General features: G+C 36.9%; 1 protein-coding gene across 2 annotated transcripts in view; it reads right to left on the bottom strand.

Moving 5' to 3' along the window:
- Window positions 1-496: 496 nt before the first annotated feature.
- Window positions 497-24,906, bottom strand: part of GLRA3 (glycine receptor alpha 3) — a 100,520-nt gene continuing 76,110 nt past the window's right edge. The window contains exons 6-10 of one of the 2 annotated variants that reach the window (XM_026067222.1): window positions 23,154-23,291; window positions 11,330-11,544; window positions 9,371-9,517; window positions 4,448-4,567; window positions 568-837 (exon numbers count right to left, since the gene is read on the bottom strand). In XM_026067222.1, the coding sequence (XP_025923007.1) occupies window positions 568-837; window positions 4,448-4,567; window positions 9,371-9,517; window positions 11,330-11,544; window positions 23,154-23,291 (890 nt within the window). Of the gene's footprint in view, window positions 838-4,447; window positions 4,568-9,370; window positions 9,518-11,329; window positions 11,545-23,153; window positions 23,292-24,906 lie in introns of both variants that reach the window. The other variant, XM_026067223.1, reaches the window with a different exon arrangement.

Raw genomic sequence — 24,906 nt, forward strand, 5'->3', positions numbered from 1 at the left:
TGGACTACTTTTAATAAATAATATAACTTAAATGCATCATATGCGCTCATTCCAAAACCACAGATATTGTTCTTAATACAAGGAAAAGTCCTTCGATTCTAAAACTCAAATCAGTAATTTGTCATTATCTTGTAAAACTGAAATAAGCGTTACAAATGCTAATCTATTCTCTAATACTATGGGATTTACCTAGGGTGTTCTGGACCCATTTTATAATTAAAAATACACCAGAATTAAAAAACTTTTAAGGAACATCAAAGAGTACTGTACAGTTATACCACTGTGTAACAGTATGTATAAACACTTGGCAGTAAAGCTTCAGTAGAGAGTGATTTACTATGAAAAAGTTGATGATAATTAGTTTGATGTAGAAACTGCAATAGCAGACGTATCTTCTCTGGGTGTCATTCTTCCACTGTGACTCGGTAAAGCAAGTCATGCAGGATCCTTTTTGTTTTTCCCCTCGATGCCTTTAGCTCTGCTGATGACTTCTGTGCATATTTCTAACAGAAAGCCTCCAGTTGAACATGCCAGCCAGAACTGTATGTGCTAAAAGCCTTAATCTTGTTATTGGTGAGTGTCCTCATGCCTAATGATTTTGTAAATTACCCAGTAAAAAATGTTGAAAATCAGAAAAGCTAATGGAAAACAAGCTCTGGAAATTGTGTCTATCTTCTTGGCCCGGTCAATAAATACCTTTCTCATCTCATCAGCGCTTTTTGGTGCAGCTTGAATGGGGTTTTTTGGCCCCTTTTGTGTCACTCCGTCTTTTGCTTGCAGACATGGCCCCATTCCATATGCTGTAAAACTAAACCGACTTTCTCTTACATCATCATCCTGTTGCAAAAAGAAAAAAAAAGCAAGATTTTTTGTTTATAGAAATCTTACCAGCTGCTAAGTACCAAGTGCTGTACCTTTACCTCAGTGACTTCTTGAATCTGCAGTTTAACTTGTTGAAATTCTGGCCTTATCAATGTCTCTGCCAAAACTATTGCAGCCACTTCAACAAGCCCAGTTTTATCTATTTGTTTATAGAATCTGTAATCTTTTTAGAGAAAAAAGAAATCTTAGTAATCTAGCAGCAGTCAGGAACACAACTACTGATCGGTTTTGTTTTTCCCCGTTTACAGCAGATGTCTGCAGTCTTCAACTGAGCAAATTTCACATGATCTTTTGGACAATAGCCATTAACTTTGTGCGTTACTTAACAAAATGGTTTCCTGGCCCTGAGACATAACCGTCATGCAAATAGTAATGATGGTCACATTTAGTAAACATGCGGTGATCAAAAAGGCAGAATTCTCACTTATATAATTAATCATTTGTATGCCTTATTTCTACTCTTCCCTGTGTAGAGAATAGTATGTAAAGTGTCTTAGTTTAAAATAAAGTGAATGAAAGCTAAAGGCTGGATTTTTCTCCTGCCTTGTTCTGTCAATCGAGGGGAAAACTGGCAAAGACATTCTGAATTCAGGGAGCTATAAGAGAAAATTGAATCTGGTTTTAAATCACACTGCACAGAAACAAAAACAGATAGTCTGAAGATGTACATATTCTCAAAGGATGGGTTTCAAGAATGTGGCTTCTATYGGGAGATGCATTTTATACCTCTCTCTGCCTGGTTAGAGGTATTCTCAAGTAGTAAAGGAGGTAGAAATGCAGACAGGTAAATAATACATAGACTGAGAAACCAGGTCCAGATTAGATCTGAATATATCCCAGAATATTCCTGCACTATCTATGCTACCCAAGCATARTGCTATGATTTTGAGGGCATTCACATTTTTTTAGCTAATTTTAAATTCAGCATTTCCTTTTTTTCATGTCTAATTTAASCCAGTTTCTTTAGGATTATAGGCTTTTATAAAGTATGACAAAATATTATGTATATGTTGTTTCTTAACTATTTTGGAAAATCATTTTCATAAATATTAAAAAGTTAGAAGTGAGCAGAGTCAATTTTAATTTTATATGAGAAATTTTGATATTTTAAAATTCTTCCTAGAGTGAATTAAAATCAAAGTTAAAAAAATATATTTACYAGTTATTGTTTAAATACAAACTTCCGAATTTCTCATTTTGAAAATACCAGTGCCATTCAGAAAATTTGAAAGTGTTCCAGAATGGACAATTAATTTTAAACATCCTTAAATTTTTGATTAAGTGATAGTTACTAGAAAAACCATTGTTAATTTCTTTTGTTTTTTAAAAAATCCAGCAAATTTTATTATCAATATTGGTCAAATCAATTATCTACAAGAAAATGCAAAAACATTAGTATTTGAAGTGAACTAGTTGGCAAACAGCATGAGCATCCAGCACTGCTGTAGTTATTACCCAACCGACACAGTTTTTCACATATGTTAATTGAATAAACTTCTAGACTAATACAGTTCACTGAAAACACTATACTTCAAATCTGTATTTGAATACTTCTATAAAACCGAAAGTAATGAAAAATTAACATGAAAGCAAAAGAGGAAGAAAAAGCACTGACTTACTTAAATGTGGAGATGAATAACAGAAATACAAAATGATAGGATGATTTTTTGATGACATGATAAAACAAAGGACTAATTACTACAGTACTGTGCCTCTCCTGTCAGGAAAAAATGGGAAATAATATCTTTATTGGAACATCTCCAGTTAACAGAAGTTACAAATCCATAGACTATGAGGATTATTCTAGAGTCGACATATAAACTCCTTGATACGGGCAAAGATCTGTGATTCATGGTTAAATCTTTTCACACTTCTCCAGAAAATAGTGCTTATAACATCGCTAGCTCAGAGTGACTGTGTAAGAATTGTTCCGAGAAGCCGCTCTCGGTTGGACGCGTTTGCAGGGTGAAGCGCTGTGCTGTGGCTTCCCTGGCCCTGTGCTGTGCTTGCCTGAACTGAGTGAGTGATCCCCTAGAGCGGCTGTAAAGCTCAGCTCTCTGCTTGCTTTTGACTTGCAGACATCCTGAAGTGAGCCAGTGAGCAGGCTGCTCGGAAATCCTGTGTTGCTGAGGCAGCGATGTGAAAGCCCTTCTCGGGGTCTATCTTTTCTGCCTCGTGTCTGTCGGGTGCCGTGAGGGCAGGCGGGATGGTTGGCGCCTGCCAAGTCCGGCCAGAGCGCTTGGGCTAATGGCTATGCAGAGAAGGGCACCTCCAAGAGCATGGTAGCGTGCCGGGTACCCCCTGCCTTTTTGCTGGCACAGCTGGCGCACCCAAGAGGTAGTTCTGCAAGTTTTCCAGCAGATCAGTAATGCAGAAAAATCATTGAGTTGGCCTCAGATTGATATCTGCACAGCAGGTGAGATGCAGCTACTATTGCTAATGAAATTAACTTTTGAGTGCTTTTTCAAAGCCATTGTATAAAGTGACAGTGATCCCCCATTCATTTTCCTAAAATGCCTTGGCTAAAGTCCTTCTTTTTGGCTAGAAATATGCCTGCAAATACAGGTATCTGAGTCCGCAACTGTTGAGATTATCTAATGGAAGGATCCTATGTATCCTGATGCAGAATCTGCCAAGCGCAATGTCTTCCTCAAAAACTCCGTTGCATTCGGAGTGAAAACTTTCTTTTAAGATGTTATAAGGAAGCTTTTTTTTTTTCTTTTGCGTATATCTTTAGTGCATCATCACTAAGGAAAAGGAAATGAATGACATTTATTATTGATAAAGATTTTAGTGAGGTTTTAATATGAATGTGGTTTTCACACATACTGTGTAGTAGCTAACAGTTTGAATACTATTCGGTGTACAGCTGCATTTAAATATTTTATTACTTCTATTAAAATTGTGATAAAGAATATTAATACATTTAGATAACAATTTTTATTTAGAAAATCAGATTTTTTTGGCACTTGAAGGAAATAATTTCACCTGCTTTATTTTTCATATCAACATTGTTCTATAACATATTCAGCCATAAAATAAGAGAAAGATTTCAATTTGCTGTTTTCTGTACAAATACTTAGTAATTAATTTCTCTCAAAAAATAATATGCATAATTGCTGAAGATATCTCTTGTAGCCTTTTGACTGTAGGTTGCTGAGGATTTATTTGAAGCCTTATCTTTGGTTGTTTGAACACTAATTTTTTTACTGTTAATTTTTGAGAAGAAAAGCAGTATTGAATTGTTTTGCACTACAGACAGCTTAGTTTTAAACATTTATCTGGTACCAGCTGATTTCTCCTAGAACTGATGTCAGTGTTCCTTTGAAGTTGCAGAAAGTATAATTTTAATTTTATGTTTTAATCCAGATTTTAAAAGATCAATATGGATTACAAAATTAACAAGACAGGTACCTTTATTTACATTTCACGTCATCACATACAGGTAGCAATGATGGTTTATGGAGTCCACATGGGAAGACATTAGTTCAAACAAAAGGACAGGGCCTCTGTTAATGACTAGGTATCACATTATGACAAATGGGACATCTTCTACATAGTTTACCCTTAAATTTGTACTGTAGATTTGAGGCAAAGTCCCGTCTATACGTCCTGTACATCTCAAGCCATTGCTATGCTGCAATGATTCATTCATTTCATTTCCATCAAGAACTCCCTCAAAATACTTTCATCAAAACAGATGGGTTGACCAAAAAGAAAACAAAAGAAAAGACGTGTGATTACCATTAAATCAATCTAGTTCGCATGTCTATTTTCCTCACTAAAGATGCTTCGATCTTTAGATTTTTGAAAATAGAATTATAAGATTGACTGTTCCTGAAAAGTAAATATTTTATACTAAAAGGTAATGTAGAATCAAAGTGTTTTTCAGTATATGTATACAATTAATGTTGTTTCTTGTACAGTGGAAATGCATCCAAGAAAAACAATGTCCATAAATATGTTTCAGTATCCCTGTATGACTTCAATCATTTTTTCTTTTTCAAGGACCCAAGAGAGTGTAACTTTAAATGAGTAATTAATATTTATTCATTTTGAAAGCATATTTCCAGCATATCAGTAAGACAGTGCCTGTGAAATTGATGAGTTCTTTGGCCAAACACAGCAAAGATTTATGGATCATATAATGGATGACGACCAAATGCAGTTGCAGATTGGGAACTGAAACTTCTCTGTTCTCAGGATTTATTATGCTAGTTTGTGTAACTGTAAAGAAACCAGACACTTTCTAAAAAATCTCCTATACCTGTTGTGATGCTTGTTGGAAAACAGCAATGAATAATTTGCATGTTATGTTGCAATAATTATTTTTATTTATTACCGTATGTGTAGCACAATCCCAGACTCCCTCAGATCAATTATAAATTTTTGTTAATTCTGTGGGCATTGGATTTGGCCTCTAAAAGAGAAAGTTACCTTTAAATTATTTGGAATCCTTGAGTGAGTTACAAGTATACCAAGAGTAGCCAGAAGGTGCAGTTATACCTGAGAATGACCGTTGACGCTGCTGTTAGTGCCATCCAGGAAGGGAGGCTGCAGACATACTAAAGTGTTACAAGAAGGAGGCAGTGGTTGAAGGGGGAAAGAGCATAAAGAAAATAGCAATGATGGATGGGCTTTGGATGCAAGAATGTCCTGATATGGTTCTGTAGATAATTCCTCTTTGTAGAATGTGTACTTTTTCCTAAATCTCAACTGTTCTTGCTTTGGTTTATCATACTCACAGAAGTTTTTTTGAAGTTAGATAATACATATTTTTTAAGGGAGAGATTTCAGTTCTCCTGTACTTTTACTCAGCAATGAGAAGGAATAACCCAGTCTTTCTGTCTAACTTATTTTCATGCCTTCTGCTTTTGTGGTCAAATGAGTTTAGATGTTGTCATTTTAGAAGTCAAATAAAATCTAATTCCTGAGAATCGGTGGCTAGTCACAATCTTTCAGTGTGAATTCAGAGCCTATTTATGGGTCACAAAAACATACTAAACTTTATAATCATGAGCTATAGTAGCTGACTGAAAAAGACAAAAGAGGAAGGCAACATAAATATCTTGATTTACCATCCTAGGTTTTCATGTTAGAAATTGTGGTGAGCAAATAATAACATTTGTGGTAAGGAAGGCTAGTTATTAACTGCTTGCTTTGATCCATAAGATATCAGTTATTATTTGTATACCAGAGGGTTTAGGATATGATCCAAATTTTTTGAAGAGAGAAAATCCCTATACTGCAGTGTTTCTAGTATACTTGCTGGGCAAGCAATGGTTTAATAAAACATGGAGAAAAAAGAGAAACAATTAGGTGAGCTGTCTCTGGAGCCTGAGAGGGTAGCTTCTCAGAGGTTACCTCTGGTCAGGAGCTTCATCTCTACACGGAACTGGAGTCAGTCAAGAACCCTTCAGTTAAATTTGTTTTGTCAGAAAAATGTCTATTTGTCAAAATCATAACCTTGCACAAGAACAAACCATTTTTAGGTAAACTTATGCTCAGAAAACTGTCTTATGATGAAACTTACAGAGACAGGAAGGAAAAAACACATACTCTCAAAATATTCAATACCCTCACCTCGGTTGTAGGAAACTCATGTTCAAGGCTCTTGCTATGCCAAGCCAGGGAGTGAGTGCCTTAGCTACAAGGTTATTTGCTATTGTGGGGTGAATTGGTCTCCTACGTTTTACATAGTGTTTGGAAAAATAAATGTTTTCAAAACATTGGTTTCATCTTGATGCAGAATTGATTGTTCAGGGAGAAGGGAAAGAGAAAAAAATGGAAAATTTAGTAAGATGGAAAAGTAATTTTCTATCCCGTTCTTAAAAATTTTCTTTTTGTAGTCTACTCTTTCGGAGTTAATATAGCCCATAGCAACTAGAATTTTCTGCTATTAACCTGCAGATGCAATTAAAAGAACCTACTGTCCTTTCTGTGTGCAAGATACAAACAACTTCTGAAGATGTTAAAAAAAAAAAAGATGGCTCACACAGAAAGTAGGAAAAGCAACAAATTATCTTGTGTTTTTGTCATTGCTGAAAGTAAATACTAGTTCTATAACAAAGCAAATGTTATTTAAAAACACAATAAATGAGAAATCTTCTCCAAATAAATCTTTCAAAATCACAGTAAAAAAGCGAACGTAAAAAAGGTAAAATTGACAGATCAGCTCTCTGTAAAAGTAGCTTGTATTTTTGCTTTTCTCATTGTGTGCCTTGAGAACATGAAAACAAGTAAATAAATTCTGTTATTAATTCCATAGATTTCAATGCATAGAACAAGAAAAATCTAGGCTCCGCTTAGTAAAAAGAAAATCTGAGAGTACAATATAGAGTGTTTTCAGGCAGTAAGGAAATATTATAATGGCGGAATACTTGATTAGCTAACCAACAAATGGCATCATGACATTGATTTCTCTATATCTGCTATATCTCTGTTAGCTATATATCTATTAGTATTATCATAAAAATCATTGAAATGTATGTCTTCATCCTTCAGTATCTAAGGGGGGGAGTATTTGATGCTTTACTATAGACTTTGGAGTCTGTAAGTCCAATCCTTTAATTTTACTTGAGTCTAGCAGGCAACCTACCATGAAGTTAGAGGACTGTCAAAGGAAGTGTAAAATTAGAATAAGGACTGCTGATTCATACCATGATGTCATGATGCGATGTGATGATTGCATACTCTTTTTAAGCAGGCTTTTCTTAAAAGTGCCCGGTATATTGTGGATCCTCCCTCAAATATCTCTAAGGTGAAATGTGATTGACTGTGATTGCTGAAAAAGTATCTTTAGCAAGTCTAAAGTCTTGCTAAAAGAGGGCTGRAAATATATTTGTTTTGCTTCTAAAGAAGAAAGGCAGTAGTACTTGCCAGGCTCTGACCCTGTGGTTATAATAATCAGGCTGTATTCAAGATAGTGAAAAGACATCGCTTGAGCTGAATAAAGTGAATTTGCCTGAGATCCAGAAATCACTGTAGTAYGTGGTGGAAAAAAAGGATAGACTAAAAGTGTAGTTGCATAATGTATCACTCAACATAGCTGTTTATATTTGATACATAAGGCTTTGGTTTTGGCGCACCTGCCCCCAGCCGGGTAATCTGTCTCTGCCTGGCCCGTTCCTGCATTCCAGACCTTTGAGCAGCTCTCTGAGAGCTGCCATGTTTCAGAAATAAACACCCTGTCACAAAAATGCTGCTTTCCTCCTGTGTGTGTCGGGAAGCGTGTTTGCTGCTGCTGCCAGCTAAAAGGAAGAAGAGCGCATTTTTCACAGGGACAGATGCTGAAAGCAGGCATATACGGAGTCTGGACCATCCTCTAAGCTGTGGTAGATGAGTGTCTCTGTGCATTTGAGCAAGGCTAGGACTTAACACACAGCAACAGACAAATGTATGAAAATGTCATTTTCATATGACTGCGTAGCCTTCTCTCCCTTGTTCACACAGAGTCTTGCTAGCAGAAACTGCTAGATCAGCTTTACAGTGTTATATATTTTAACTATCTTATAAGTAAAAGGGAACAAGCTGTTAATTAACTTTTCTTTGTGATACAAGCAATAAAGTGAGGTAAGCCTACAGGAATGAAAGACAGCTGTACTGAGTCACGTGTCACTCCTTGCTACGGCCATGCTTTGACCCGTAGCAATATTCTAGATAGTGACTGAAAGCCAGTGAAAGGTCCTGCGTGACAGCAGTTGTGGGTACCTATTTAATGAGTAGGTTGGAGAAATATTTTCTCTTGGAAAAATCTGAGGTAGGAGTCATGCATAAAAGCTTTACTCAATGCTTGATTTAGCTGACTTCAGAATTTAAATTTGTAGCCTCAGTTGCTTGGTTTTATACAACGTTAGCAGTGACTTATTTTACAAGTAGTCTAGATAGTTTCAGCTATAGAATAAATAAATAACCATTGCTCCATTAAAGTTTCTTACTAACTGTATGAACAATTTACACTAAAGTTAATTAACATGACAGAAGGAAAAAAACCTCCTCAGTTAGCCTTTTAAAGTAAAATGTTTATTCTTCCACCAATAAAACAATTGAAAAAGTGATTTTTATATTAAAAATATTTACATGAAACACAGCTGTGAAGGCTTTGAACTGAACTCTAGAAGCAAGTTAAGAAATATTATTTGTTGAATCTCAATGCAGTACAAAATGCTGCATGTACCAGTAACATTCATCCTCTGAAGAATAATCTGACTCTTCTAACAGAGTGAAATTCATGCCTGCACAGATGGCTCCCACATGGCCCATGCCTCATTTAAATCCTTCTTAATCCCTCTTTTGAGAATTCAAGTTGGATTTATGCAGTGCATAGTCCTTGTAGTGACCCTCTGCCTAGAGTGGATTTCATTCTGTGCTGCCATTTTATTTATATAGCCACTTTAAGCAGCACTATGTTTACCAAGTAAAGTCTATATCATGGCATAAATCAATTCCTTTGACTCTCTTTCAAAGTTGTTAATACTGCTGGTTTTACCTTGTTCTTCTTCCTCTTCCGGCGGAATTGCAGAAGTTCTTTATGCTGTCTTGACACAAAGTTTACAGCTGCATATTCCAGAAGTGCAGAAAATACAAAGAGCAGACACACAGCCATCCAGATGTCAATCGCTTTGACATATGACACCTATGGAGAAAATAGAGCAGAAGACTGAAAATGTTAAAAACACAGATGTGAAGTCTAGTATTTCGTAATGTTAGGAGGAAGTGCATTAATATCTCCAGATCCCAGGACTATGTTGATCAAACAGAATTTAACATGAAAGTTAGCTAGGTAATAAGAGGACCAACAATGCAATCTGTATACCTTAAATTTTTTTTTTTTTTAAGTGTAGTCTTTCACAAATATTTGTTTATTTTTTACCTCATTTATGTCTTTAGAATGTACTGTAGGTCATAAACCAAATAATCCACAAGAAACACATGCTGTTTTTCCATTTCTCCCAATATAATATGTAAATGATACTAAGGAATTAGAGAATAGCTTATAGTGGGACCAGTGGGAATTCTCCTATTGTAAAGAGTCTGATTTAAAGCTCCTGGCAGAGAAATTAGCTTGAAGAAGGGAGTTAGATGGAGAACTCCAGTATGTTCATTCCCTGCTAGTATGGGCATGGTAAATCAAAGATACTGGCTCAAACTAGGCCTGTAATTTTGACACAGTAGAAGTATGGAAAATCAATTACGGAATAGAGGAACTCACTGCAGTCCTTCATTATTGTGAAGCTAAAGTGCAGGACGTAATCTGAACTGGGAATATAGGGCCTGTTCTCTTGCAGTGTGCAAGAGCTGTATCCTTTACAAGATAAAGCACATCTGTGTGCAACAGCTTTATCATTTCACCCAACATAGCTGGCATCAGGCCTCAAAAATATAACAAGTGCAATGGTACATGAAGATGGTAAAGGAATAACCCTTAAAATACAAAATAAAATGTTTAAAGCAATGACAGGTCAGGAGACTCAAAAAGTTAATCACAGAAATATACCATTCTTTATATACTTGTTTGGAACCTATTTATCTTCACTTTTTTTCTTTTTAAAATGTCGATAAAGCAAAAGTCTCCTTTACTTCTTGTGGTGCTAAGAATGCAGGTTTCCTGTTGAGAGGGAGATTATCTCATTAAATTGAGATGCTTGGTCACTCCATCTGGTATACTACTTTCTCAACCATGACGGGTGACATGGTTCAGCATTACATAATGGCCCAGTCTGACCATTTCCACAACTGTGATATCTGTTTGTTGATCTGAGAAATGTATTTTTACATGTTTTAGGATTATACAAGTTTTTGTTCCTTCACTCTTATCAAGCGGGTGTGCTGTATTGTGAGCAAGTAAAACTGAGGGAATAGTCAAAATAAAGGACAGATGTAGCAGTTGCTCCCTTAGAACAGCTGGCTGGATGCAAACAGCTGTTCTATGGATAGTTAAACAACTTTGTTTTGGGAATCAAGGGGAGGAATTGACTACATTTGTAATTTAGACATTAATTACTGTGGATAAATTCATAATGTAGGCAGTTTCTGGGCAAGCAAGATGACTGAGAGCAGGTCAGAATCTATGACCTTTAGAAATTCAAGTCATCATATTTGCTAGCACATCATCAGATACTGGGATTTGAAAAGGATAAGCTAGTCAAAGGCTAACAAGCAGCATTTATGTGGTACTGAGTAACTTACTTTCATGCCTTGCTGAGTTTTGTGGAATTGTAGGAGATATGAACCTGGCTAAACAGTTGAGTCAGGAGAGAAGTAGTGTATATTTGATTGATGGCTCAAAAAAACCCTAAATATTTCAAAATGTTTATCTCCTTTCCTTCAAAAAATACTTATGTGCTAATAATCAGAGCAGCTATTGAGAGGATGACTAGAAGTGTTTTTGTCAAGGAGCGTTATCACTTTGTACTACCRCAGTGCCAACAGAAGAAATTCTGCCTACCTTTGGAAGTGACGCTCGTGAACCTGAGCTTTGTGTCGTCATGGTCAGTACAGTTGTTATGCCTAAAGCCACTCTGGCTGGAGCTGCATCCATGTTGATCCAAAATGACACCCAGGAGAGAATGACGATCAAGAGACTTGGTATGTACATCTGGATGAGATAGTAACCCATTTGCCTCTCAAGGTGAAATCGGACTTCAATGCATGTAAACTTTCCTTGTTATAACAAAGAAGAAAATATTTAATAGAAATAGCATGTTCATTACTGTCAACATGTCAACATAGTGCACACGCTAAAGAATTTATACAATGTCAAATATATTTGTTCTCTAATGAATGATGAATATTTTGATTTCTCTTTAGTGGTTTGTAATATATATGCTCTCCACTACAATGGGAGTATCTACTGAAAAGAAAGGGGACTGAAAAATTGAAAATTTAAGAATTCAGTAAGCTCAGGAACCCTTCTCTCCTTATAAAAACAAAGAGATGACTGAAACACAAAGCATTATGATACAGAAAAGTTGCTCTGTGGGATGATACTTGTTATCCTACTTACTGTTTGGAAATACTACTATCTGCAAAGAAAAGACTTGCTCTCCCATGATACAAGATCTTTATCTCTTGATTCAATTTTAAGCTTCAATTTGTTTTTTAAATGCAATGAATTGGGGAAAAATGTCCTAAGATCAGTATGGGCATTAGGTTATCAATAGGAGATTGTTCTAAATATCCTCCTTTATCCCCATTCCAGCTGTTCTGACTTAAAAACACAATGACCGAGGTTCAAACAGAAATAGAGCACGTGGAATTAGGCTACTTCAGGAAACTGATCGAGTGGCCTAATTCTTCCAAGCAGTGAACATCCAGCAGCTCCCACTGTTTTAACTGTAACAGAGCAGAAAAATCTGTTGTTTGCTCAGAGAAGTGCCATAACTCACAAAACCAGTGTTTTCTGTCACCCAGACTGCTTTTTACCCTGTAAGCAAAAGAGTATTTCATAGATCTTGATCTGCATTCATTAGTTTTTTCTCTCTTTTCAGTGTTCTTATTACTTAGATATGAATGGTGCTGAACACAGTGCTGCTAGTAACAAAATAGTGTATATGTGAAACAGTTTCTCTTATCAAGAAATATATATACATCAGATTTCTGTACTTGTTTGAATGAAAGTATTTACTAATTCTAAATTTAACATGGAAAACAATGTAGTAATTTCTTAATTGGTTTTGGGTTTCTCAAAAACTGTGTATTTTTCAGTAATTTTTAATAGCTATTTTCCTAATCTGTCTTTGTATGTTAAAATGCCATAACAGAATGATCCACATTAAGAGTGCTTTCATATTTATCATATTAACAGAATTTATGTATCAAATTTATTTATCAGCTTGCCCTATATTCATATTGTATGTTGTACTGTGACAATAGTGTTTGGAGTACAGAAATGAGTTTCAGATCGATAAAGCCAAACTGAAATGTTTTTATTCTAGGCATAATAAGTGCTTGGAAATATATTTCTTAAATATGCTATTTTCTTAATAGTGGGGTCTGTGAAGCCACAATTTTTTTCTGTGATGTCATAGCAATTGTCATTGTGTAAAATTTTTATTTTGCTGAGTAACTCAGAAATACCTATATTAAGAAAGACAGTGGTTGTGAAATCCAGTTAAGTGCACATGTTCAATTTTAAAATGACGTGATATAATTTAGGAGTTTTATGTACGAGCTCAATTATTAGTTTCACTCCTAATCTCTTTGCATTTTTCTGAATCCTGCACTCCTGAAATCTGTGGCCCAAATCCTGCCTCAACCATTTCTTGCTCCAACTTCGAAACTTCTCTCTTCTTCAATCAAGGAATGAAGTTCTGGTTTAACAAAGCAAATGGGAATTTTGCTGTTTACTTCAGAAAGGGCCAGGATTCCCCCCTCCTCCCCAACTTTCTCTCTTCAAAATGCTACGTGTTACATTCGTTCATTTAGCATTTGGTGCATCCCAGATAATCGTTTGAAGTTCTGCACTGTCCGGCCTTTGTCAAAATAATATTCTTGTTTCAAGCTGATCCTTACCCTGAAGATTTTTTTTTTGTGACATTTGTTCTGTTAATTCACAGGTCTTTGACAGAACTGGTCTCTTCTTTCTCAGCAGTTTTATTAATGTTTTTTGTTCTTTACCTAGAGTAAAGAACCATTCCCACATGTGTTCAGTACTGTCTGCCATAAACGCCCATTTTTTTTTCTCCTTACAACTCATTTCTTGGCATATGAGAAGGAGCTTCAAAGAAAACTAACCTGTTTTGTGTGTCATATTGCAGTCATAACTCAGAACTGTCATTCTTGTGTGTATGATACCTGAATTAGATGATGACAGGCTATTGCTCTACTGTAAAATGGCTGTAAAATACTTTGTTCCTTATCTACTCTAGGAATGAAACTTTATAACCCTTCCTGTAAAACACAAAAAAGAATCTTTTATGTAAAATGGTGCTTTTATAATGTTTATGCAGGTGCTGTTAATTTCTAAGATAGCCAATCAGGGATGTGTGAAAAAGTGAAGATAGGAAAGCCAGTTTCAGGTAGATTAAGGCAGGTGTTGTACATTAGAGTAAGCCATGGTGGTAAGGAGTGACAGGAATGTGTTAACCAAATGTAGGTCTCTTGCAATCTATTTTAGTATAACCCCCCATCAGCAAGGTTTAAAATTCATCACGCGACATTTTCTTCTTCTAGGGCCTCATGTTCCCCTTTCAGGACAAATTAGGAGGAAAAAACAAGGAGCTTCAGAATGGATAATGTATGCCTAAATGGAGTGTCAATAATTATAGACTATTGCTTGTACATTGCTTGTACTCCAAGGAAAGGTGGGATAAGACATCTGAGTCTCTTTCCTGAGTATTCAAGTGAGCTTGAGTTATCACAGAGGTCTCAGCACAAAAATACTGTGGTCCTAAACCACGAGCAATAAATAATACATTAGCTCTGATGTGGTTTATTTTTATGTAGTTGCAGGTTTGTCAGGTTTGTCTGAACTGAGGAGGAAGGGATGAATAGCTGTGGACAACACAATCCTAACTAAATGAAAGAGATTCTGCAAATAAAAAATATAGTAGCCAAGGAAAAAGGGAGAAAAGAGAAATGGGGTTATAAAAAGGCCAGAAATAGAAGTGAGTGATATGTCAAAGGAATTATATGGAAAGATTTTTTTGGTCTGTTTTTGTATTTTCGTAAACATAAAAAGTTTCATCAGCCAAGGTTAAAAAAAAAAAGTGAAAAGTGCCACAAAGTGGAAAAATAACTTTGCTTAACTCCATTAAATGTGTGACTTAGACTCCTGCCTTGGGCTTACACACAATGAGCTTATGGACATGCCAGTCATATATTCACATTAGGARCTGGTGGGATCACATCAACCTTGGAACTTGCCTCTCAGCTGTAGTTGCTGTTTTCTGGTCAAGACCACTGTGTTCCTCCTCTCCTCATTGAAAAGTTAGCTTAATCCGCAAATAGATGGCAACTCCCAAGGAAGACTTGTGTCTACCCAGACAGCCACTATTCCAGTGCTGGCTATTGGATTTCTCACCAGTGGAAGACAGCAGAGGAGAAAGGCAGAAGTCAGTCTCAGCAGTGTGGTTGCAGTGGTTGCTGGTCTAAGTGTGGGAGGATGATGTTATATTCTGCCCTTCCTTGCTGAGCATAAACTTGGCTGAAGAAGCAAAATAAAGTAGAAACATTTGCACCAGCAGATGTGACCTTCAGCTAGGAGGCAGCCAACAGAGGTTGTGCTGTTAGTTGTTTTCCAGCTAAAACCAGCTAAAACCACTGTGGGCCCCGTTCTTCTTCCTGAATTCCATTTCAAAGTCAAAGTCAAGTTAGCTGTGGTTTAACTATTTGACTGGATGCTTGAATGCATCAGAAGAGACATACTCAGACATCAGATGAAGACTCAGTCATCAGATGCATCAGATGCAGACATCTCAGCTGGGGAAGGAGATAGAAGAGCAAGTAAGAGTATTACTGTAATAATTCATTCTCACTTCATAAAAAGTGAGTTCTAGTTGATTCTGATATGCACTGTAAATGTCATGGAGAGTGGCTAGGAAGAGTATAAGAAATCTTTGTGGTAATATGGTTTTGCCTAGGCTGAGCAACAAATTAAGGCATAACGCTAGTTTCAGTCAGGCTAGAGCTAAATACAGATGTGCACACAATCTATAAAATGGACAGATTTCTGTAATACAGAGAAAAACAGCCATAGCTGTAGAAAGAGGGTTTCCTAAAAGAAGAATGTTTTTTTCCTGAAATAGAGGTAAGTCAAGCCTAACTGGGGATTCAAGGGTGATAAAGGCACTAAAAGTGCTGCCTTCTTGAGTGCTGTACCTGTGCATACAATGTGAACAAACTGGTATAAATGCAGAGGATGGTGCATTTTCCTCTCTTACACATGTTCTTTGGTGACAATGCAAGATCTGCAGTATTGTGGGCTGCCATGATTTCCATGTATCTTCCAGTCATTCTATCAGATTTTTCTTTCACCCAGAAAGCCTGAGTGGTTTTTCTTGGGAGTCAATGTGCAGGGCATATGTTCTTTCTGTTGCTCATGGCTGCTGCCGCCACCTGTGAGTGATCTGAGGAGAGAAGTCAGTAGAAACAGCAATTTTCCACCCCTTGGCACACCTTCACACAGCACAGCTTCCTCTGGCCATGGCTGGTGCTGTTTAGGCAGTGGGGTAAGCAGGCAGCAGTATGCCTGTGTGGTTAGAGGGGACTGCCAGGAGTGCAGAATGTGCAAGGGAAATCAAGCATAAGTAGTAGCTGTCAGGCCCTAAAGGGTCCTTCTTTTCAGATTCTCATCTGCCTGAAATTGCTCCAGAGGGAGTAGCTGGTAGAACTTAAATGTATTTGTCCCCTTCTGGCTTCCGTTAAGATATCCCTTGGAGGGAGCTCTTCTTACTCTACCTGTACAATGTCCTGGTCATGGTAGCAATTCCTAGGAAGGCTGAACAGCTGTTTCTGAAGCTATATAGAACGTGTTCATAATGGATAATCAGCACAGGAAAGTGAACCAAGGAAATAGTGTGCCTGAGAAATAATTAATAAAGGTAAGATTAATAATAATGAATAAATTACTATTAGATTCTTAAAAATGAATAACAATGCAAAATTTAAAATGAATTAGTAAGAACAAATAAGGAACTAAGCATGCAGAGATTCAACTGTTAATCCATGCAGGATGGAGAGAGATCTGCTGAAGGAGCTGGTTTTTAATACCACTTTGGATACTAGTAAGTGGTAGTCTAGTTTTTCTTGTAAGAAAAGCCATTGATAATGCTAATATCTGATCTGCTGTGAAGTGGTTTAAGTACAGCTGTGGCTGTACTTGTAGCTTAAATGGAGAAATAGTGCTAAATGAAAGTACATTTCTAATGCACTGGAATGGTAGTCCCAACAGGAGCATCAGAATAAATAGCTGAATAACTGGAATTCTCATGATGCTGTTTGATTGAGTAATTACACTTCGTATGAGTATGTGCAAGGTGTCTGCTGCACTTTCACAGTTTTCTAATAATTGATGCCTGGGAGTCCCAAATTCTCTGTCAATACCTGCCATTGCAATGCTTTGAATATTCTTGCCTATTCACTGTACCTTTATATGGAGAAAAAAAGGCTAATATTTATTCAATTTTTCATCATTTATTCAGATGTCTGTAGCAGGACACCCACACTGAAAACACTTGGTGGGAGGCACGTACACTGCTGTTCAGCTGCAACCAAATATGATCTAACTGCTGGTCATCATAGTCTTACTCTCAGTGACATTTTTCCAATCCTTCTTTAAGGCCAGTGCTGGCACTCATCTGATCCTGTGATGGGACATTTCAGTGTGCTGGGTAGTAGAAAGCTGGATAAGTGAAATTTAGATCAGTCCTGTGCTGAAGGCAAATCCTTCATCATATCAATAGAAGGCCTTCCTAAAGTGTCCCCATATATATATGGGCCTTAGTGTTTTAAATTACTCAGTATGCAGGATGAAATCATCATGGCAGTGGTTTCTGTCGGCGTTAGTAACAGTGAAGGGATTTGCTCCAAATGTCCTCAGAGAAACTGGATTAATGAAAAAAAAAGCCAAATGGGAAACATTCTATTTGTAAAGTTATTAATGCCGATACTTCTTTTTGAGGACGATTTTGTGTTCTAATTAAAAGAACTGTTTGACTGAAGACAGGACTATTTTCAATATGATACACCGTGTTGCCATAAGAGAGATGACATACAGACCACCGGCGCTTTCCTTCTCCCTTTTGTGATGTGCGTTCTGGTTGGTCTGCAACTGCTAAAATAAGACTGTAATTAACCTCTCTTATGTTATGTATCACACTATGCAGCTACCATAATTTCAACCAGATAGCATGAAAAGGAACTTGAAATACATAAACTGACTTTCCTGTGAGGCAATACTGCAGAATTTTAGAAATAAAATTTTGTCTGCTCAATTTTTGAAAAAAAAGTAATTTTCAGAGGAAAGTAGGCACTGTTTGTGAAAAATACTGATCAGCATCAAGTCCAAAAGTCTGTTGAAATTTACTTAAACAGAAACCTTTTCATTTGCCTAACTAATTATCAAATCATTTTGGATTCTGTACTATTCTTAAGAGTGACCAGTCTTTCAGTTTATTTGCATAATGGGATAAAGGAATATGCTCTTTCTTGATTTTTCAAAAGGCAGTGAAGTTTGGCTGGCTGGCTTTTTTGTTTTTGAAAATATTTTCTTACTTGTTTTCTAAAGTTTAGTTTATTAGAAAGCTTCCAAAGTTTCTAATAAACTAAATTTTATTAGCATAACTATTACGCTAATAAAATGACACATGGTTTGTACTGTAGATGGATAGACAGTGGCACAGGTACAGCTATGCCCAGTTGACAAATGTGTTTGATTTTTGTGTCTGTTATCTAGTGGATAGCAATCAGTGTGGTATCTTTTTGTCTTTTGTAGTCCAGGGAAGGAATGAAAAAAGACAGGGGCCATGAAAAAACAGGCATTACTCTTTTGACATCAAAAAAGATCAGTGCTTGAGCCAGAATTGCTGCTTTTACTTTCTCTCCTGTTTGAGTCATTATCAGATGCCATTAGGCAAGCAGTCTGGCTGTGTTTATTATTGTTCAGTAAAAAGACTTCTTTTTTATTCCCCCCAGAATGTTACACAGTCATTTGAGATGCACTCTGCTTTCCTTATTACTGAAATACTGCTAAATATTTTCTGCACTTTCACCTTCCCTTTATGAAATTTCTTAAACAAGCAATATGTTCCATAAATACGTATGTGTGGTATGTGTGGCTAAGCTGGTTATTTTAAGAGACTGTATCTATAAAATGGATTATATATAAATAAACTTAGTTGAAATTATTTTCATACCTCTCTAAGAAGAAGACAAAGTAACAAAAAAACCTTAGTATTGCAGTCTCCAGAAAAAACCTTTGCAATTTGCAATGGAATATAAATTGCACTTTTAGTATATTTTGCTGTTAAAAACTGCTTGGAAAATACTTGACTTTTCCTCATCATAAAACATTCAGACCGAACCTTTGATCGTGCAGCCTGGCTAGAAATTATGATTTTTGAATATCTGGGATGCAGAACCAGCCAAGTTCTGAAATATATGGCTGGCATCTGTGTATCTAAAGCCAAGATTCACAAAAGGACTGTAGGATTGTCCAATCTTTTTTTTCTTTCAAGGCAGTCTGTGAMAGAAAGGGGCTAACAGTGCTGTCCATCATTTACAGGATACATAAGTTCTTGCTCAGGAAGGAAGGTAGCTTGCTTGGAAATAAATCCCAGTGCAGGTAATAAAGCTGACTGTTGGCATAAGACTGATAATCAATGACTACATTAAGAGAAAAATGAAAATAATTTGGAAAAGAATGACTATTCCTTTTTCAGCTGCGCAGATTCACACTTACAATTCCTATCTACCTCAAAATGGAGGCCGAGCTACTGTTCAGAGGGACCTCCACAGCCTGGAGGAATGGACCAGCAGCATCCTCATGACGTTCAGCAAAGACAAATCACAGTCTTGCACCAGGGATGGAGTAACCTCATGCAGGCTGGGATGGACTGGATAGGTAGCAGTTCTGCAGAAAAGGACTGGAAGCCTGGGAGATATCAAGTTGAATGCAAATCACCAGTGTGTCCTTGCAAGGTGGAAAGCTAGTCACGTGCTGTGCTGCATTAGGAGGAGTGGAGAGGGGAGAAGCAGAAGCTAAGGAGAATCTAATGGCAATCTAGATAGCAAGGACTGCTAGATGTAAGACCTTTACTTCCAGACAGCTGATGATATTTTATTCAATAAATGTTTAAAATAGAAGGGTTAAATTTTGGTAGGAGCGAGACTGAGAATCCCAGTCTCTTCTTCRTCAGAGGAAGATGTCCTGCTGGAGTCAAGCAGATTTGCCATAGTAAAGATACAGAGGTATCAAAAATAGCCCCATACAGAGCCAAGTCACACCTGTCAGTATTCAGAGTATTATTTCAGCTGGTGTTTGCAGGCTTTTGCTAGCTAATGCTATGATGCATGAATTCATGCCATTGTATGTTGGGCTTTTTGCAGCCACTGGTACCTGTGAATGAAATTAAAGCTGGGTGTTGCATAAGAGCCCAGGAGAGCAATGTGGCATAGGAAAGGAATGAAATAATTTGGTAAAGCAAGACCATCCTTGGAATGTGAATGGTTCACGTGTTGTGTTTTTTCTGGTTATTATGATTTCAGTTCACTTCCCAAATTGTCATTGCAGATATGCTGGCAAATGCAAAGACAGCTGAAGGGATCAGAAATGTTGTTGCATCACTTTAGAACATTAGACTTGATGAGCCAGTATGCTCTCAACTGTTATGTCCCTATATTTGGAAGCAGTTTGTTTTTCAAGCTATGGTTACAGAGATGCACTTTCAATTGGGCACGAAGCACTGATAAGACATGCACTGATGAGTTTCCACATACTGTGCTGAAGCATTGTGTTGATTTGTTTCGCAGGGACTTTTGTTTTTTCTGTTTTACAGGATGTCTCAGAAAAGCTTTCTGTCCTGTACTGTAACTAAATTCGTAATGAAAACTTACTTAGTCACTGACTGCATACCAGCTGCAATTGCTTAGCATCCTTTTAAGAATCCCTTTTAATGTAATCTCCTGTGGGCCAGATAAATAGGCTTATTTCTGTTTTTAAAAAATGATTTGTTTTGTTTCTTGTGGATTGTCTTAAAGAAGTATCAGTCTGCAGTATCTCATTTTGGGAGCCTTAGAGAAAGGGTATTAGTGATCACATACTCAAATGGCGTAATGGAGGAAAAGAAACACTGAGTTGCTGTCTTTTAATATCATGTTTAGTGTTTTTTAGCCTACACAGAGTAGTTAATAATACAAGTTCTGACAGAGAAACCAAAGGCACTCCCACCTTCCCGAAACCAAATCAAACCCCTTTAATTTGCTGAAGCTAACTTCATACTGAAGAATAAAAAAAAAAAAAAAAAAAATCCCCAAAACCTCAGAGTAAGACGAGCATTATGTTGTAGAGGAGAATGTCACAGTGGATGTAATCCTGCTGACTAAAATGAGCTTTTCAGTCCGTGTTGCCCTGCCAGCATTCTTCCTGCTTTGGGGGCCAGCATGACCCCCAAGGGAAAGCGGGCTTGCTCTCCTGCTGTGACTTGGCGCGGGCAGCTCCTCTACTGCTTGCCGCAGCGAGGGCATACCCCTGTGCCTGGGAGGGTGCCCCCGAGCGTGGCAGTCCCTTCCCTCCGCACATTCCCAGCAGCCCGGTTGTCTCCCCATTTGCTGAGGTCTTTTAAAGTCTGCATCCAGGCGCATGCGGTGGGCGCCAGTGTGCAGGCTGCCAAGCTTTCTGTCTTAGTAGGTAGTCTTACTTTTTAAATGCAAATCAAATGGCCCAATTCTGTTTCTAAGTAGGGTCTGTGGTCTACACAGACAGTTCAGAGCACCTCTTTGGCCACAGAAATGCAGTTTTTGGCCAAAGCGATATGGAAATATAGTGACTGATGCTGTCCTGTCGTTATGACAGTAAATCTCTTCTTCTACCTAAAAGTGACAGCAGTTCACAGGGACAAGCACATGTGCTTGTCCGTAGGCACAACTTGACAGCTGTGAGCCTTCACATGCTGTCACTAACAGCTATTCCTCCCGCCCCCCTTTGCAATTTAGGGCCAGAATGGCAAACACAGGAGACGCAAGCTGAACCTGTGGAGTCTAGCATGTTAGGCCTTGGTCTAGCATGTTTTCCTACTTCTGCTCAGAGCAAAATTAATTCCATCTTAAATAAACAGGCCTGAAACAGAGGTTATGAAAAAAAAAGGTAGTGGCTTAAAAATATTGAAAAAATGAAGTCTCAGTCAACATCAAAATGTTTAAAATACAATGATTTTAACAAAAGCTCTCAGAGGAAACTGTCAAAGTATGTTTAACTTGTCCTCACTGTGATAAAGGGGAGCTATTTAAATGAAGAGGTGGAGTTCTAATTTTGACCATATTAAAATATTTTAATATATTGTTCCATATTAATATTTTATTTGACCTTAGGAGCATTCTTACGATGATCACACTAATTTGAGATTATCAACTTTTTTTTAACCTTACTGCAATGAAACAGTTCAAGATTATGAAAATGAAACTTTTAAATAATTGAAAGAAGAAACATTTTGGATTTTTCCCAGGGAATTTTAAAGCAATGGTTTCTTAAGCCTTTAATGAAAGCAAATGGTTTTTTAGAGAGATGTTTGGAAATCACTGGAAATTCTGACATTTTAAAACAGGTTTCCATTCAATATCAGATTAAGTCCCACAGCAATGCTTTAATTCCTGATTGAGAGATTTTTGATATATTACATTGTGCAAATGAACTTTAGAAAGCTGAAGAGAATACTTTGTACAACGAATGTTCTTCTAATAATATAATTAGCACAGCTTATAGAAGTACAGTTATAGGCACATGTTAAAATAGCGCAAAAGCAGGAGAGCCCTAAACATGAAGCAGAGATTGCCTGTATAATTAGAAAGAGTCAGAGAAAAATCATTAAAATAAAGTTTGTTTTCTTGTTTGTTGCAGGGATTATGGTAAAAAAGAAAAATAATGTTAATTTCAGTATTCTCATTAACAAAATGATGTTGGAATGAAAAAATTATCCTCCTAAAGGGTATATATCTCCATTTTTTGAAGCTTTTTGAGGATTAGTCAGATATTAGTATTTGTACAGTAAAGGTACACGTCAGGTATTTCCAATTTGTTTTAGGGAACACTTCAAAATGTCAGTATTAATACCTCCTCACTCTAAGCAGAGTTTAGGGATCATTTCCCTCCCTTAGGGTATCGTGGCAGCTGTGATAAACTCCATGTTGAGAAGCACTTTGCCTTAATTTGGATTGCAACAGGACATTCTTTATGAATGAGCTGTTGAGTCTCCCTCCCAGCCCCGCGTGCCGTTTTCTGACAGAGCCAGGACAACTCGCTGCGAGTGTATGAACCCCAGAATCCAGGCAGTGCCTCAGATCCCACAGTACAGATGTGGCCTCGGCACCCCTTGCAAAAAAAAAAAAAAAAAAAAAAATTGCTGAATTGCTTCTCAATTATTTCAGCTATGTATTTTCTTAAGCGTACTAGTTTTGTTTCATTGTTCCAGTTATTTTATTTATTTTGCATTATCCTGCAAAATGCAGGTATATGTTTTAATGTTCATGTGAGCTCAATGAGAATGTTTATAAAAAGAGACCTCTCCAAAATAGCAGGAAACGTCTTTCCAGTTTTAATCATCAAAATGCTCTCCTACCTGTATTGTAATGCTTGGTACAGTAACATAAATCCTTTTCTTCTTTCAACAGAAACTGTGGCAGAGTGAGCCCTTCTGCTACTTGGACAGCTCCCTTTTCTTGCCATTCAAAAATGAGATCATTCATTGTGTATCCAACTGAAAAAAAAAAAGAAAAAAAGGCAAATAAACTCTAAGTCAGCTGCAAATTTTTAAAACGGGGACATTCCAAATAGCGATGATATAAATAAATGTCATAAAATGAGAAAATACAGCAGGTTTCCTTGTAAAAGTTAACCAAAACGCATTATCTGCCATTTTATACCATACTAATCTAGGGAAAAAAAGCCAGTTTTGTTGATCATTTGTGAAATCCTGTTAATCAGGTAGTCTGGTAGTGGAGTTAACAAAAACACCAAAATGAACTAAAAATTGAGTTCTCTTGGGTGYTTTTGAAAACCCTACCCTCCTTCGCCTAGGAAGGATAAAACAGGCCCTTCAGTTTCAAATCTGTTTCTCGTTTTATGTGGTGTGAAATTGTGTATTGTCAAAGTTTTATTTATAGTTTTATGGATTTGAAGTAAGTTAGGTACAAATCCTACAAAGAAAACAATGAGAATTTCTGCAGGAGTGAAGTTAGCTGAATTGAAAAAAATACTTTTCTCTGAAACTGGTACAAAACAAGAACAATTGAATGTAATCATCTTCTCATATTAGCTGACTCAAGTAATATGATATTAAGAGGCATTTGGTTTTAATATTCAGATTTCCTGCATACATCCTTACCCCATGCTTGAGTGTATATGCTTAAATAAAACAGTAAAAGCTGTAGTAGAAGTACTAACCAGGGACCAGACTTTGTAAAGGGCAAGTAGTCTTTCCTCCTGTTTCCCTCTCTCAGCTGACTATGTGCGTGGGATACCACTGAGGAAAATAGCTCTGCTCCCTCTGAATATGTCAAGTATTAACCTTGCAGTGTATCCTTGGCATCCTCTTCCACACTTCTTCTGATTCAATTCCATCCAGTTATGACAAGTGAAAAGCGCTTCCTATTCTCATTCATTAAAGCCTTGCTCAGAATCTAATAGATTTGGACAATAATGAGATTTTAAAATTGAAATCTACATCTAAATAGCTTCTATTGTCGTAACAGCTAGAACCACGAGGTTCCACTTGAACTACATATAATAGCTTGAACCACAAGGAAAAGAATGGAGTCATTTTTACATCTATATTATATAGCTTTCACCCATTTAATTTGCTTCTTTGCTATGTTTCCTCTCTGCTTTAGTCCAAAGCTAAAAAGCTGATCAGAGTAACCTAGTGATAAATGGAAATATCTTTTAACCTTTCAGTAAGAAATTACTGTTCAAAGGATAGTGTTCAGGACTTTCTAAGAGTAACACTGCCCACAAATACTGCCCATAAATGCTGGAACCTTGAGTTTCAGTGAAGGAAATAAGATGTTTGGTTTGTACACATAAATCTTTCTCCTGTTCTATTCACTGACCTCATTACTCTTTGAATACATCTGTGAATGCTGCTTAGTCATGATGCCCTGATACGCTGAGCTCAGCTTTGAGACACGCTTCATCCTTTCTAAGGTACCTGTACTGAGTACATCTGTCAGTTAAGAATGAGTGATTATAAATTTAAAACTCTTTCCAACACCTCTCTGTGCTTCTAGATTTTTTATGTTTCTTTTGGAGAGTATCTTATACAAGGTATTGATAGACACTCAGGATGACTGTCAGTTACATACTTGTGTATTTTG

Source organism: Apteryx rowi, unplaced genomic scaffold, assembly GCF_003343035.1.
Source record: "Apteryx rowi isolate R43461 unplaced genomic scaffold, aptRow1 scaffold_255, whole genome shotgun sequence".
In the NCBI taxonomy this organism is placed as follows: domain Eukaryota; kingdom Metazoa; phylum Chordata; class Aves; order Apterygiformes; family Apterygidae; genus Apteryx; species Apteryx rowi.